This window comes from Hylobates moloch, unplaced genomic scaffold (genome assembly GCF_009828535.3).
Source record: "Hylobates moloch isolate HMO894 unplaced genomic scaffold, HMol_V3 SCAFFOLD_5, whole genome shotgun sequence".
Classification (NCBI taxonomy): domain Eukaryota; kingdom Metazoa; phylum Chordata; class Mammalia; order Primates; family Hylobatidae; genus Hylobates; species Hylobates moloch.
Window position 1 is genome coordinate 71,721,950 of NW_026652280.1, and position 16,067 is coordinate 71,738,016.

General features: G+C 37.2%; 1 protein-coding gene across 9 annotated transcripts in view; it reads left to right on the top strand.

The window, feature by feature from the left end:
* CEP192 (centrosomal protein 192) overlaps window positions 1-16,067 on the top strand; it is a 132,335-nt gene that overhangs the window by 26,365 nt on the left and 89,903 nt on the right. For all 9 annotated transcript variants that reach the window (XM_058438672.1, XM_058438671.1, XM_032152873.2 and 6 more), the window contains 4 exons: window positions 422-557; window positions 1,024-1,148; window positions 11,676-12,015; window positions 12,479-12,622. In XM_058438672.1, the coding sequence (XP_058294655.1) occupies window positions 422-557; window positions 1,024-1,148; window positions 11,676-12,015; window positions 12,479-12,622 (745 nt within the window). The remainder of the gene's footprint in view (window positions 1-421; window positions 558-1,023; window positions 1,149-11,675; window positions 12,016-12,478; window positions 12,623-16,067) is intronic.

Here is a 16,067-nt window from a genome sequence, read left to right on the forward strand (position 1 = left end):
CAGTTTCTCATGAGTGGATTCATAGTAAACCGGGCAGTGTTGTGTACTTCTCATTGCCCTACACCGGGAGACGTTTATCTCTCCCACAATTGGTGATACTGTTTTTGATAATTTTGGCTAAGGTGATGTCAGCTAGATGTCTCCTTGTGAAGGTAGCTTTTCCCCTTTGTTATTAATAAGTCAACTGTGGGATGAGATAGCAGCCCTTTGATCATCTTATTCCCCGACAGCTCTTCACTAGCTGGTTTCAGTGTCCTTGCTGACTCTTGGAAATATTGATTACTCTCGTGGTGACAATGGCGATTTTTCTAATTCCTTCTACATTTATTTTCTGGCATCCTTCAGTAAAGCCACATTTTCTCCCTCAAAATATTTCATTTTAATTTAAAAGATTAATACAGCTAAGATATTCTTTCAACAGGCAAATGAAAACGGTAGCTTAAACTGCAAGTTTCAATCAGAAAATAACAGCTCTCTGATTTCCCTGGACTCACACTCTTCTGAAACAACTCACAAAGAGTCTGAGGAAAGCCAAGTTATTTGTCTACCTGGGACTAGTAAGTATAGAAATATGATTCTTTTGTTCTTAAGTTCTAGTTTTGACTTTACCTTTTTTTTAAAAAAAAATATTTCTCAGGTATGATTTAGCATATATTAACTCTTCTAGTCCCTCAGGTCTTTAGACAGTCTAAAACTTTCCAAAAGAGCTTTTAATAATAGCTGAGTAAATTAGTGTTAATAGAAATACTGTAGTATATATTTCTTGGATTGAATATTACAAATAATTGATTCTATCCAGACATTGATAATTAAATATGAATTCTTTGGGTATGGTAGCAGTTTATCATGTTTATTATTGCCTCTTACTGTTGCTTATTTTCTCTCTACAAAAATGGCTAAATTTGTCATAGGAGTGCTAAGTATTAGGTTTACATAAAATAATTTGACTAGCAAGAATCAGTTATTATGTTAGATTACTCAGATTTGATGTGGCTACATTAACATTTTTCTTTATTTTTTCAGGTAATTCTATAGGTACTGGAGGTAGTAGAAGGCACACAGATGATATTTTACCATTTTCCTCTGGTACTTGGGGAACTGAGAAAGAAATAGAAAATTTGAAGGGTATTGTTCCAGATCTTAACAGCGTAAGTTATGCATTTTTCTTAGATATCCTATGAAAAAAGGAATAAGGGGTCTTTTGTGTTTATATGATACCAGTTTTTTTCAAAGAAACAGTTACTGTTGACTTCTGAAAAATACAGAAAAAGTAAAGAACTCACTACTGATAATGTTTTGATATGTTTATAAGTATCTTTCATACAATTATATACATTTTCTTGCATTTAAATATTTAATAACTTGATTTAGATTAGTCATTTGGAAAGTTCTTTAGCCCAGTGTCCAGTCATTACATGAAAAAGCAAACGGATCTTTTACCTTGCCCAAACATATTTGTTTTTCATTGTTTCAGTTTTTTTCTGTTTGTTAATACTACCCCATTTCTCCTGTGCCTGAAGCTTAGTAGTCATTTCTGACTCATACCTATTCATTGTGCCCTTTTTTAGTAGTGTTATTATAGTTTTATAAACTGTGATTTGAATTTTGCATGTAGGTTAATTTTTTCTCACTTAGACCCACTTGTCTAGTATTGATTAAAATAATGCTTGCTTTTTTGCTTTATTCTGTGCATCTCTATTTTGTACATGTTAAGTATATTTTTAACTTAAATTTTAACTTGTAAAATACATATAATGTAAAATTTACTATCTTAATCTTTTTTTTTTTTTTTTTTTTTGAGACAGAGTCTCACTCTGTCACCCACGCTGGAGTGCAGTGGCGTGATCTCAGCTCACTGCAACTTCTGCCTCCCAGGTTCAAGCAATTCTCCTATCTCAGCCTCCCAAGTAGCTGGGATTACAGGCGCACATCACCACCTGGTTAATTTTTGTATTTTTAGTAGAGATGGAGTTTCACCATGATGGTCAGGCAGGTCTCAAACTCCTGGCCTCAAGTGATCTGCCCACCTTGGCTTCCCAAATTGCTGGGATTACAGGAGTGAGCCACCACTCCCAGCCACTATCTTAATCATTTTTAAGTGTACAGTTCAATACATTTACAGTTAAGTACATTTACATTGTGCAGCCAATCTTCAGGACTCTTCGTCTTGTAAAACTAAAACTCTACCCATTAAACAACAAACCTCAATTCCCTCCTGCCTTCCACCTCATGGCAACTACCATTCTACTTTCTGTCTCTATGAATTTGCCCACTCTGGGTAACCTCATATAAGTGAAATCATACAATATTTGGCCCTCTGTGTCTGGCTTATTTTATTAAGTGTGATGTTTTCAAGGTCTGTTCGTGTCGTAGCATATATCAACATTTCATTTTTTCTTATGGCCAAATAATATTCTATTATATATACCACATTTTATTTATCCCTTCATCCTTCTGTGGACACTTGGGTGTTTCTGTCTTTTGGCTTTTGAGTGTAATGCTGCTGTGAACATCAGTATAGAAATACCTGTTCGAGTCCTAGCTTTCAGTTTGTTTGGATATATATGTAGGAGTGAAATTGTTGGGTCATATGGTAATTCTGTGTTTAATGTTTTGAGGAACTGCCATAGTGTTTTTCACAGCAGCTGCACCAGTTTACATCCACCAGCAAAACACTAGGATTCCAATTTTTTTACATCCTATTTAACATTCTTTACTTTTATCCCTTTTCAAATTATAGTTATCCTAATGAGTATGAAGTAGTATCTCATTGTGGTTTTGATTTGCATTTCCCTGATGACAGTGATATTGAACATCTTTTTATGTGCTTCTTTTCATGTATGTCTTCCTTGGGGAAATGTTCATTTAAGGCCTTTGCCCACGTTTTAATTGAGTTTTGTTGTTGTTGTTGAATTGTAGAGTTCTTTATGTCATCTGGATATTAATTCCTTACCAAATGTATGAATTGCAAATTTTTCTCCCATTCTGTAGGTTGTCTTTTACTTTCTTGGTATTGTCCTTTCACGTGCAAAAATTTTAAATTATGATGTAGTGTGATCTATTTTTATATTGCCACCTGTGCTTTTGTTGTTATAGCTATGAAATTGTTGTCAAATTCAGTGTCATGAAGATTTTCCTGTTTTATTCTAAGAGTTTTATAGAGTTAGCTCTTACATTTAGATTGTTGATCTGTGACTTTGTGAAAGAAAAAGGAAAAAGGGAAAAAGAGAAAACGATTGTTGATTTGTTTCGAGTTTATTTTTATATATGGTGTTAGGTAAGGGTCTAACTAACATCATTCTTTTGCATGTGGATATTAAATTTTCTCAGCACCATTTATTAAAAAGGCTGTTCTTTCTCCATTCAGTGGTCTTGGCACTTTTGTCAGAAATCAATTTATCATGTATGTGAGGGTTTATTTCTGGCTTCTCTAGCCCATTGGTCTATTTGTCTGTCTTTTTGACAGTGCCACACTGCTTTAATCACTGTATCTTTGTAGGACGTTGGGAAGTATTAGTCCTTCGTCCTTCAATTTAATTCTTCTTTTTCAAGATTTTTTTGGCTGAGGCCCTTTGCAATTCCATATGAATTTGAGGATCAGCTTTTCCATTTCTTTAGAAAAGGCTGTTGAAATTTTGAGAGGGATTTTGTTGAATCTAGAGGTCACTTTGGGTAGTATTGATACCTTTGCCATGTTAAGTCTTCATATTCATGAAGACACAGGATGTCTGTCCATTTGTTTAGGTCTTTAGGTCTTCTTTCTTTCAACAGTGTTTTGTAGCTTTCAGTGTGTCTTTCACTTCCTTGATTAGATTTATTCCCAAGTACTTTAGTCTTTTAGATGCTATTGTAAATGGAATTGCTTTCTTAATTTACATTTTGGATTGTTTATTGCTGGTGTTCAGAAACATCTGATTTTTGTGTGCTGATCTTGTACCTTCTAGATTTTTCTCCAGTGTTATCTTCTAGGAGATTTATAGTTTTGCATTTTACATTTAGGCCTGTCATCCATTTTCAGTTAATTTTTGTGAAAGGTGTAATGTCTTTTTTGAGATTCTTTTTTTTGCATATCAATATCCAGTTGTTCTAGCACCATTTGTGAAAAGACTATCTTTGCTTCATTGTGTTGCCATTGTTCCTTTGTCAAAGATTAGTTTGACTATATGTATGTGGATCAGTTTTTAGAATCTCTGTTCTGCTGATCTGTTTGTTCTTTCACCAATACATCACTGTCTTGATTACTGCAGCTTTATTAAGTAATGAAATTGGACAGTGTCTTCTCACTTTATTCTTATTTTTCAAGATTGAGTTGGTTATTCTGGGTCTTTTGCCTCTTTGTGTAAACTTTATTTTTTTAATTTTTCTTTGTATTGTTTGAGATGGAGTCTCTCTCTGTCACCCAGGCTGGAGTGCAGTGGCATGATTTTGGCTCACTGCAACCCCCACCTCCCGGGTTCAAGTGATCCTCTCTCCTCAGCCTGCCAAGTAGCTAGGATTACAAGTGTACGCCACCATGCCCAGCTAATTTTTGTATTTTCAGTAGAGATGAGGTTTCACCATGTTGGCCAGACTGGTCTCAAACTTCTGATTTCAAATGATCCACCCCCCTCTGCCTCCCAAAGTGCTGGGATTACAGGCATAAGCCACCATGCCCAGCCTGTGTAATCTTTAGAATCAGTTTGTCAGTATCCAAATTCAGAACTTGGCTGGGATTTTGATTGGTATTAAATTGAATGTATAGGTGAAGTTGGGAAGAACTGACATACATTGAATATCTCTCTATTTATTTGGTTTTCTTTTATTTCTTTCTCAGAGTTTTGTAGTTTTCTCGAATATAGATGTTATATATATTTTGTTAGATTTATACCTATCTTATTTCATATATGGGGGTGTTAATGTAGATAGTATTGTTTTAAATTTCAAATTCTACTTGTTCATTGCTAGTGTATAGGAAAGCAGTTAACTTTTATATAATAGACATGTATGCTGTCATCTTTTATTAGTTCCAGGAATTTTTTTGTCAGTTCTTTTGGATTTTCTGCATAGATAATCATGTCATCTACAAACAAAGACAGTTTATTTCTTCCCAGTCTGTATACATTTTATTTCCTTTTCCTGTCTTATTGCATTAGATAGGACTTAAAGACAGTTTTTATTTCCTCCCAATCTATATACATTTTATTTCCTTTTCGTGTCTTAATTGCATTAGCTAGGACTTATAGTACGATGTTGAAAAGTAGTGGTGAGAGGAGACATCTTTGCCTTATTTCTGATCTTAGGCTTCTAGCTTCTTACTATTAAGTATGATGCTAGCTATAGGTTTCTTAAGGTTTTTAACCTTTATCTTATTTTTATCAAGTTGAGAATGTTTCTCTCTCTAGTTTACTGGGAATTTTTATCATGAATGGGTGTTAGATTTTTGTCAAAAAAAAATTTTTTTTTTGCAGCTGTTGATATGATCACGTGATTTTGTTTTTTTTTGTAGTCTGTTGATGTGATAGATTACATTAATTGATTTTTGATTGTTGAACCAGGCTTGCATGCCTGGAATCTCCTTGGTTATGATGTATAATTCTTTTTATATATTATTTGATTTGATTTTCTAATATTTTGTTGAGTTTTGAATCTGTGTTTACGGGATAAATTGGTCAGTAGTTTTATTTTTTTGTGATGTCTTTAGTTTGGGTATTAGGATGATGCTGACTTCATAGAATCTGTTAGTTAGTAAGTATTCCCTCTGCTATTTTCTGAAAAAGGTTGTAGAGAATTAGTATAATGTTTTCCTTAAATGTTTGGTGGAATTCACTGTTGAACCTATCTGGGCATGGTGCATTCTATTTTGGAAGGTTATTCATTATTGCCTTAATTTCTTTGTCAGATAGGCGCCTACTCAAATTGTGTATCTATTGTGTGGGTTTTTTTCTGATAAGAAGAATGTGTATTCTGCTGTTTTTGGGTGAAGTATTCCATAGATGTCCATTATATCTAGTTGATTGTTAGTGTTGAGTTCAACTGTGTTGTTATTGAATCTCTTCTCACTGGATCTGTTTCTGATAGAGGAGTGTTGAGGTCACCAGTTATGGTAGTTGGTTCATCTATTTCTCTTTGTAGTTCTATTAGTTTTTACTACCTGTATTTTGATGCTCTCTTGTAAGGTGTTTACACATTAAGGATGGTTATGTCTTCCTAGAGAATTGATTCTTCTATATCATTATGTAGTACCCTGCCTTATCTCTGATAACTTTCCCTACTTTGAAGTCTGCTCTGTCTGAAAGTCATATAGCTATTCCTGCTTCCTTTTGATTCGTGTTTTAATGGTATATCTTTCTCCATCCATTTACTTTTAATCTACATGTTGGTTTCTTGTAGACATCATATACTTAGGTCTTGTTTTTTGATTCTCCTCTGAAAATCTCTTTCAGTTGGTGTGTTTGTTTGTTTATTTATTTATTTATTTTTTGAGGTGGAGTCTTGCTCTGTTGCCAGGCTGGAATGCAGTGGTGCGATCTCGGCTCACTGCAACCTCTGACTCCCTGGTTCAAGTGATTCTCCTGCCTCAGCCTCCCTAGTAGCTAGAATTACAGGCATGCACCACCACGCCCAGCTAATTTTTGTATTTTTAGTAGGGATGGGGTTTCACCATGTTGGCCAGGATGGTCTTGATCTCCTGACCTCATGATCCACCCGCCTTGGCCTCCCAAAGTGCTGGGATTACAGGCGTGAGCCACCATGCCTGGCGTATTTATTTTTATTCATTTATTTTTTTGAGACCGAGTCTCACTCTGTTGCGCAGGCTTTAGTGCAGTGGTGCGATCTCAGCTCTCTGTGACCTCCACCTCCTGAGTTCAAGCAATTCTCTTGCCTCAGCCTCCCGAGTAGCTGGGATTACAAGTGTGCGCCACCCCACCTGGCTAATTTTTTTGTATTTTTAGTAGAGATGGGGTTTCACCATGTTGGCCAGGCTGGTCTTGAACTCCTGACCTCAAGTGATGCACCCGCCTTGGCCTCCCAAAGTGCTGGAATTACAGGCGTGACCCACTGCACCCAGCCAGTTGGTGTATTTAGACCATTGACTTTGAAAGTGATTAATTGATATAGTTGGATTAATGTCTACCATGTTGTTCTTGTTTTTTTTCCCTATTTTTTTCTTCCAGTCTTATTCTTCTCTTTGTGGTTTTATTTTAAGAATATTATTATTATTATTATTACTATTTTGAGACAGGGTCTCTATGTTGCCCAGACTGGAGTGCAGTGGCAGGATCATAGCTAACTACAGCCTCGAACTGCTAGGCTCAAGCAATCCTCCTGCCTCAGCCTTCTGAGTAGTTGGGACAACAGGCACATATCACTACACCTGGCTAACTTTTAAATTTTTTGTAGAGCTAGGGTCTTGCTATGTTGCCCAGTCTGGTCTTGAGCTCCTGGCCTCCTGAAGTGCTGGGATTACAGGGGACAGCCACTGTGCCTGGCCTCTTTGTGGTCTTAATTCAGCATTTTATATGATTCCATTTTCTCTTTGTTAGCATATCAGATATAATTCTTTTTTGTCCTACTTTTTTTAGTGGGTGCTCTAGAGTTTGCAGTGTATATTTACAATTAATCCATATTCACTTTCAGATAACATTATACTGCTTAACAGGTAGCTTGAGAAATGATAATAACAAAATATTCCTAATTCCTCCCTCTCATTCCTTGTATCATTGCTATCATTCATTTCACTTACATATAAGTATATATAAGCATATATGTGTGTCTGTATATAGACACACACCCTCACCTATATATGCTCATACATACAGGTAAGCATACATAATTGAATACATTGTTGCCATTATTTTTCTGAACATTGTGTTATTAGACCAATTAAAAATTAGAAAAATAAAATGTTTGTTTTACCTTTACTTATTCTGTCTTTGATGCTCTTCCTTTCTTTGTAGATTTAAGATTCTGATCTATATATTTTTCTTCTCTCAAAATAACTTCTTAAAAAATTTCTTGCAAGGCAGGTCTGCTGGCAACAAATGCCTTCAATTTTTGCTTGTCTGAGAAAGTATTTCCCTTTCATGTTTGAAGGCTAATTTCTCAGGGTACAGAATTAGAAATTGATGGTTTCTTTCTTTCAACTCTTTAAAGTAGTTTACTTCACTGCCTTCTTGCTTGGCATGGTTTCTGAGGAGGTGCCAAATGTCGCTCTTTGTTCTCTGTGAGTAAGGTGATTTTTTTTCTCTCTGGTTTCTTTAGGATTTTTTCTTTATCTTTGATTTTCTGTAGTTTGAGATGATATGCTTAGGTGAAGTATTGGTTTTGGTTTTTATTTATTTTTTTCTAAGTACAGCCCTATTGCAGTATGCCTTTATCTTGTTTGGTGTTCTATGAGCTTCCTGGTATGTGGCTTGTTGTCTGAATTAATTTGGAGAAATTCTCAGTCATTATTGTTGCAAATATTCTGTTGCTTTCTGTTTGTCTTCTCTTTTTGATGTCTCTGTTATGCATATGTTATACATTTTGTAGTTGTCCTGCGGTTTTTTGAGATTGTTTTTTTCATTCATTGTTGTCTTTGCATTCAGTTTTAGAAGTCCATTGGCATATCTTGGAGCTCAGAGTATCTTTCCTGTGCTGTGTCCAGTCTACTAATGAGCCCAGCATAGACATTCCTCATGTGTGACAGTTTTTGTCCTCTGGCATTTCTTTCTGATTCTTTCTCATAAGTTCCATTTCTCTGTTTACATTGCCACTCTGTTCTTTCATGTTGTCTGCTGTATCCATTAGAGCCCTTAGAATATTCATCATAATTGTTTTTGATTTCTGGCCTGAGTATACCAACATCCCTGCCATATCTGGTTCTGCTGGTTCTGATGCTTGCCTTGTCTCTTCAAACTGTGTTTTTTTTGCCTTTTAGTATGCCTTTTAATTTTTTCTTGTAGCTGGACGTGATGGATAGGCCTTTCATTATGTTGTGGTAAGGTGTTGGGGAGGGAAAATAGGCCTTTCATTATGTTGTGGTAAGGTGTTGGGGAGGGAAAGCATTCCGTAATTCTGTGATTCGGTCTCAGTCTTTAAGTGAGCCTGTGTCTTTAGACTGTGCACTCCACAAGTGTTTCTCAGTTTTTTCCTCCCCTTAGGATGGACAGGGTGGCTAGAGGGAGCTGGAGTTTGGGTATTTACCTTTCCCCAGGCTACTTAGGCTCAGATAAAACCCCAGCAGGTTAGGTTTTCTTGAGGTTTGTTCTTGTTTTTTCTAAGAACAAAGTGCCCTGTTATATTTCAAAATTTCCCCTTTCTCCTCCCCATACTGGAAGCGCAAGGGGATTTTTCTCCATTATTTGCTATGAGAACTTGGTCGTGCTGCAGGTAAAACTCACAAAAGCATGGGGCCCACCTATGACTGGATCCTCTGGAGTTTTTAACTCTCAGACTTTTCCACACTGAGCCTGCAGCAATTCACCAGTTACATGTGAGGTGTTCCTTCTCTGCTGGTTACTGTGGAGGTTTCTGCATGGGAGTATATCCCCTGGTATGTTAGGATTCTCTGTATTTGCCTGTCTCTCCAGTTTTAGAGGCCCCAGTTTATCCTGTTACCTTCTCTTAGGGATCTAAGAAGAGTTGTTGATTTGTCAGTTTGTTCATCTTTTTACTTGTCGTCGGGATGGAGTGGCGACTTCCAAGCCCTTTACACTCAGAACTGGAAGCTAGAAGTTGTAACTGCCTTCTTTATTCAAGATTAAGTTGCTTTACGGATGAGACAGCCAGTTTTCCACATTATGTTTCTTTTTAATCTTTGCAAGTGTTGTATATGAAAAGCAGTTATCTCGTTTTAAATGGCATTTGACATTTTTTTTTTTTTCTGTTGGGGTATTTGTATTTTAACTTAATTTTATAAGGTTTTTATGTTATGGAAATATATTGATTTTTTATATGTTTTAGGCTTTAATGTGTGTATGAGCTTCCTAGGTGGCCAGAGCAAATTACCACAGGCATGCCTAAAACAACAGAAATTTATTTCCTCACAGTTATGGAGGCCAAAAGTCTGAAATCAAGGTGTTAGCAGGGTGGTTCTCCCTCCTAAGTCTCTTAGAGAAGAATCCTTCCTGGTTCTCCCGGCTTCTGCTGGCTCCTGGTGTTCCTTGGCTTGTAGCAGCAGCACTCACATCTCTCTCTCTGTGTTCACGCGGCCTTGTCCTCTGTGTCTTTGTCTAAAATTTTCTTCTCTTGTCTCTGATACAGACATTGGTCATTGTGATTAGGGTCCCTAAATCCAGGATGGTCTTATCTCAAGATCCTTAAGTTAATTACATCCGTAAAGACCTTGTTTCGGAATAATATCGCAATTTATAGTTACCTGGCTTAGGACTTGGATATATCTTTTTGAGGGGACACAATTCAAGACATTAGAGTGTTACACTTAGAAGATGTTATCCACTGAAGAATATAAGACAATCCATCAGTATTTTTTCCTAGTACTCTTATATCTAAATCTTTAAGTCATCTGGAATTTATTTTGATGTTTTGTTTATTTATTTTATTTATTTATTTTTTGAGACGAAGTCTCACTCTTGTCCCCCAGGCTGGAGTGCAATGGCGGGATCTTGGCTCACTGCAACCTCCGCCTCCCGGGTTCAAGCAATTCTCTTGCCTCAGCCTCCCGAGTAGCTGGGATTACAGGCACCGGCCACCATGCCCAGCTAATTTTTGTATTTTTAGTAGAGATGGGGTTTTACCATGTTGGCGAGGCTGGTTTCGAACCCCTGACCTCAGGTGATCTGCCCGCCTCGGCCTCCCAAAGTGCTGGGATTACAGGTGTGAGCTACTGCGCCTGGCCTTGATATTTATTTTTATATAGTAATGTTGGCAAAGCACCCAGTTAATAAATGGTGGCACTAGGATTTGAACCTATGTCTTTCTTAATCGAAAGTCATCATTTATTTAGAACGACCTTCTTTTAGTGTTGTAACTTTCAGAAACTGTGCCTTACCACGTTGTTCTTATTGCTTGTCTTATTATAGCAGAAAGGACTGCTGTTAATAAGTTTCATTGGCATGCGATACCATGGTGGCAGCCAAATGTCCACGAACAGTATTGAAGACACTTGAGCCCCTTTTCAGCAGTTGTTATTTTAGGAAAGCGTAAGAAGTGCCCCTTGGAAAAATGTTTTGGAGAGCATAGTTTGAAGGCACTGGATTAATTTGCTCTGTCTGATACAAATTTTACTGGACTGGCCAGGGCCATTTGTAGTATAAACTGCTTTACTCCTATTAAAAGATATTAATATCTGATATTAATATCAAGGGCTGTTTATCCATATTAATTTTATGAGGCTAGTCACACTAATAGGCTTACCATGTTTGTAGAGACTTTTATTGGTAATGATAAAAGTTGGGCTGACAGCATTTCTATCATCCTGTAATGTAATGCACACATAGAGCCCACTTTTGGTATGTAAATCTCTTGATGTGTTTCCCATGACCACATCACAAAGTTTGGTTTTGGTAAGTTGCTTATCATTGGTTCATATATTCACATATAGTCTAGAATACAGTGAATACTGTGTGTTCTTTTCTTTCATATAATAAACATTTTATATCAACTATATAATTTTTCTCATAAATTTTAAAATAAGTTATAAAAAACAAGACTTACTGTTGCTCTGTTAAAAAATCTGATTTTTTTTTTTAAAGGAATGTGCAAGTAAAGATGTTCTGGTGAAGACCCTCAGGGCTATTGACGTGAAACTTAACTCTGATAATTTTCATGATGCAAATGCCAATAGAGGTGGTTTTGACCTGACTGACCCTGTAAAACAGGGAGCAGAGTGTCCTCATCAAAATAAGGCAGTTTTGCACATGGATGGATGTTTAGACACTGAGACTCCTACAGTGTCCATTCAAAAAAATGTGGATGTAGCCTCTTTGAAGCCTATTAGTGACAGTGAAATTAATTTCACTGATGCCCTTTGGTCACCAGCTTGTGAAAGGCGAACATGTGAATGTCACGAGTCCATCGAAAAGAATAAAGACAGTAAGTGGACTTTTAAAAAAATAGAGTGAAAGAAATAGATGTTCGTACATTTTGAATAGGACATATTTTCATGTGAAACGTGCCCGTCTTTCCTGTTGAAATATTTTAGTGTTTTATAGTTTAAACAAAATTTTAAATCTACTCGTACAGGGAGGATTGGTCAGAAATGGTATCTTTTCTCAGAGATCTAGTGAAAATGTACCTTTCTAGCTAAGTCTTAGCGTTCTTTCTTTATTCCTCATTCTCCATTATAGACTTTTTTTGTGAGTAAGGCTGGCTTGCTTTCCATCAAAGAGATACTTTTCTTTTGGGGAAATGGGATTTCCTTTTTCAAACTAGCTTTGGCAAACTTCAGTACTGTTGATAACTAAGGTAGTCATCTAAATTAAAAAAAAATTGAGAATGTTTTGTCATTTTAGTTGTTACATGTGTCATTTGATATTTTGGGAATTTTATTTTTTAGAAACAGATCTCCCACAGAGTGTGGTCTATCAAAATGAAGAGGGTAGGTGGGTCACAGACCTTGCCTATTACACATCTTTTAATAGCAAACAAAATTTAAATATGTCTCTAAGTGATGAGATGAATGAAGACTTCAGATCTGGTTGTAAGTATATGGATACACATTTATGGTGACATTTTCACTGTTTCTGATCTTTCTGAGATTACTGTGTATATGTTGGTCAGCCATATCAGATCCCTTCTGGACTATCACTGTATTCTGGAAGCACTTCACTTGTGTTTATGGGACCCAAGGTTTTAGTTAGCCAGTCTTAATCATTGTAGAATGAGCTAAGCCATTTCCTTAAGCAAAGCCAATGAGTGAGAATAGCATTCATATAGTACCGTGTAGACCCCATAGTATTCCAGGGCTGGAAGGGACTTTAGGTTTTGCTTGTCCCTTTAAAATTTCTGACCTGAGCAAAGGAAATGTCCTGATAAATCAGCAGTTACAAAAACCAGTCTATGAAAGGTAGAAAGTGTGGTAGAAATGATGGAAGAAAAGTAACCAAAAAGATAATGAAATCTTAAGGGATAAAAGCGTGAAAAGCAGTTAGGTTGTTGATTAGCATCATCCGTGACAGTGAATATAGAAACTGGTTTAGGTCTACACAACGCCAGGTCACGGGATTTTGAGCCGGAGGCTGTGAAGATGTTATGCTGCAACCCTCAGGGCTGAGCTCTTCTGTAACTGGAAGGAGCCATGCTGCTCAGGGGCCTGTCAAGCCTGGCCTTATTGTTAGTAGGCTTGCGCCAGAGGAAGAAATTATCCCACCTACTGCTTGTACTAAGCTTCTTTAAGAAAGTCTCGTGATGTGGAATTACAGCAATAAATGAGATAGTATGCCAGTCCTTAAGAAACTGTTTATCAGCCCAGAATGATGAGACAAGAATGCAGTACACAGTCATCGGCATCATGAGAAACTCAAACCAAAAGCACTGTTATTTAGAGAAGAAACAAACGTTGCATGAGTAGGTAGCAAAAGAATTTCACACAGGAAGCCACTTTTGAGGTAGAGTTTTCACAGGTAATCGTTTGGGGGCATGAGAAATTTCAAATGGAGAGAAAGCTCAGTTGGAAAGGAATGAGATGGTGAAGTGTGGGCATGTTTGAGAAGGTGCATGGTCCAGTGTGGCCAGCCTTTATGGCAGGATAAAGGGAGAGTGGCCAGAAGCTAGGAGGTGAAGCTGGAGAGATCAGTAGGGCCAGGGAGTGGGTTGAGTTTTGACCACCATGCCCAAGATTGAGGCTTGTCTGGAAAGCGTCAGGACTCATTGCTTGTGGAACTTGCTTGGTGAGTCTTCTCCTGGTAGTCAGGGTTGTTTGGGATAGTTCTTAGGATGTTGTAGAAATCTAGGTGTCCCAGTGAAAATGAAGAGAGTAGCTAGTGAAAGACGTAGAAGTAAAATGGTTAGGATTTGATGGCTGGATTTCAGGGGATAGTAGAGAGGCAGGAAGGGAGGAGGGTCTGTGGTCTGAGTTACCTGGGTCAATGGTGATACCATTACCTGAGGCGGGGAGTCAGAAGAAAGTGTAGATTTTGGGTGATTGTGGTTTGAGGCAGAAGTAGTCATTAGTGGAAATAGGGGTCAGAAGTGTGAAGCTGAGTTGCGGTTAGGACTTGTTCAATGATATCTTGATCTAAAAATGATGATGCAGACTGAATGGTGGATATTTATCACTTAAAAGATCATGGAATTCTCATGTGTTGCTGGTGGGAGTGTAAATTGGTACAGCCGTTTTGGAAACCTGTTTGACAGTGTCTTGTAAGGGTGAACTTTGTGAACTTCATACTTAATGACCTAATAATTCTACACCTGAGTACATATGCAGCAGAATAGGGTGTGTGTATTCACCAAAAGACATACTAAAATGTTTATAGCAGCACTAATTTTATCAGCCCCAAATTCTCAAATTCCCATCAGCAGTGGAAGTTTCCAAGTCACTGCAGAACCACCCTCCTCTCCCTCAGTCATAGAATGGATTATGTTTATTCATACCCTGGAATATTAGGTTGCAATGAGAATGAGTGATGTGAAGCTACATGCAACAACATGGATGAATCTCAGGAACATGTGGAATGACATAAAGCTGACTAAGAACACACACTCTGTAGTTCTATTTGTATACAGCTCGGCAGTGCACTCCTGCAGAGCCAGCCACAGGGTAGTGGCTACATGTGGATGGGCAGGTAGCATGGGAAGCAGGCTCAGGGGGTTTGGGTACTGGCAGTATTATGCTTCTTAATCTGTGCCGTTGGCTACGCAGATGTGTTCAGATTGTGAAAATTCCTTGAGCTGTACACTTCACCTCTCTATCGTAAAAAGTTTTTAAAAATTAGCAAACTGAGAATAAAAGATTTGCAATTCATATTACAGGTTTAAAGCCCATTCCCCTAATATATAAACAGTTCTAGTAATAATAATAAGACCAACTACCCCAAAATTGGAAGCAATTTATAGAAAAAGAAATAAAAATGATCCTTAAGTGTACAACAAAAAATGTTCATTTTTACTCGTGGAAAGAAATGCAGTGTAAATCCACCCAGTCATAGTATTTTTCAGTTATTTCCTTGGTAGTGATCCAAAAGTTTGGTAATAAAACTGTCTTAGCAAAGATGTGAGGGACACAGGTATGCTAGTCCGTTCTTGGCACAGCCTCCACATATAATGACATTGCAGCATCTAGCAAAGTTATGCATGTAGTATCCTGTAACCGAGCAGTTCTGCTTCTGGGAATTTATTCTTCAGATACACTTGCACAAATGGTACATGGTGTATGTGCAAGCTCATTACTTGCAGCATTGTCTGTAATAACAACGTTAGAAGCAATGCAGATGGACAAAATAGGGTATAAATTAAGGTGCATCCATACAAGGAAGTACCCTGTGGCTATACAGAATGGTAAAGGAGCTCTTTAGTTACTCAAATGGAATGATCACCGGAATAAATTAAAGGTAAAATCCACCTCAAAGCACATAAAGTGTTCTAATATTTGTGTAGAAAGGTAGGAGAGGGGAGGATGTACATACAGATATTTGTAAAGACATAAAACGGAAAGATAAAACAAGATACTGACTACAGGAATGTCTAGCTACTTGAACTCAAAAATCAAACATTCAGATAGACATTTCAGAAATATTTTAGCTATTGGTTGCTTCTGGGGGTGTGGGAAACTAGGGTCAGGGATGGGGAGATAGTTTTGTCTTGTAAGTCTTTGGTTAACTTTGAAAAGCTCTTTATTGTGGTGTCATAAATGCACCTTTTAAATTTGAATTATTAGATGTGTTACTATTAAAAAATAAAATAAAAAATGATAATGGAAAGATTGAATGAAACCATCCTTGTGCTTAGGGAATGAATACTAGTCTGGTTGGAAAGGATGACTATTATGGGTGGGGAGGAAAGGGAAACGGGGAGATGGAAAACTATTAAAAAGGTTGGTGGACAGAAAACCTGATGGGTGCTGGGAAGGATGGACTAGATCCAGGGAAATAGGGGTGAAGGTAGCATTAATGAAATGGGAGCCTTTTTACTGAAAAGGAGAAAGG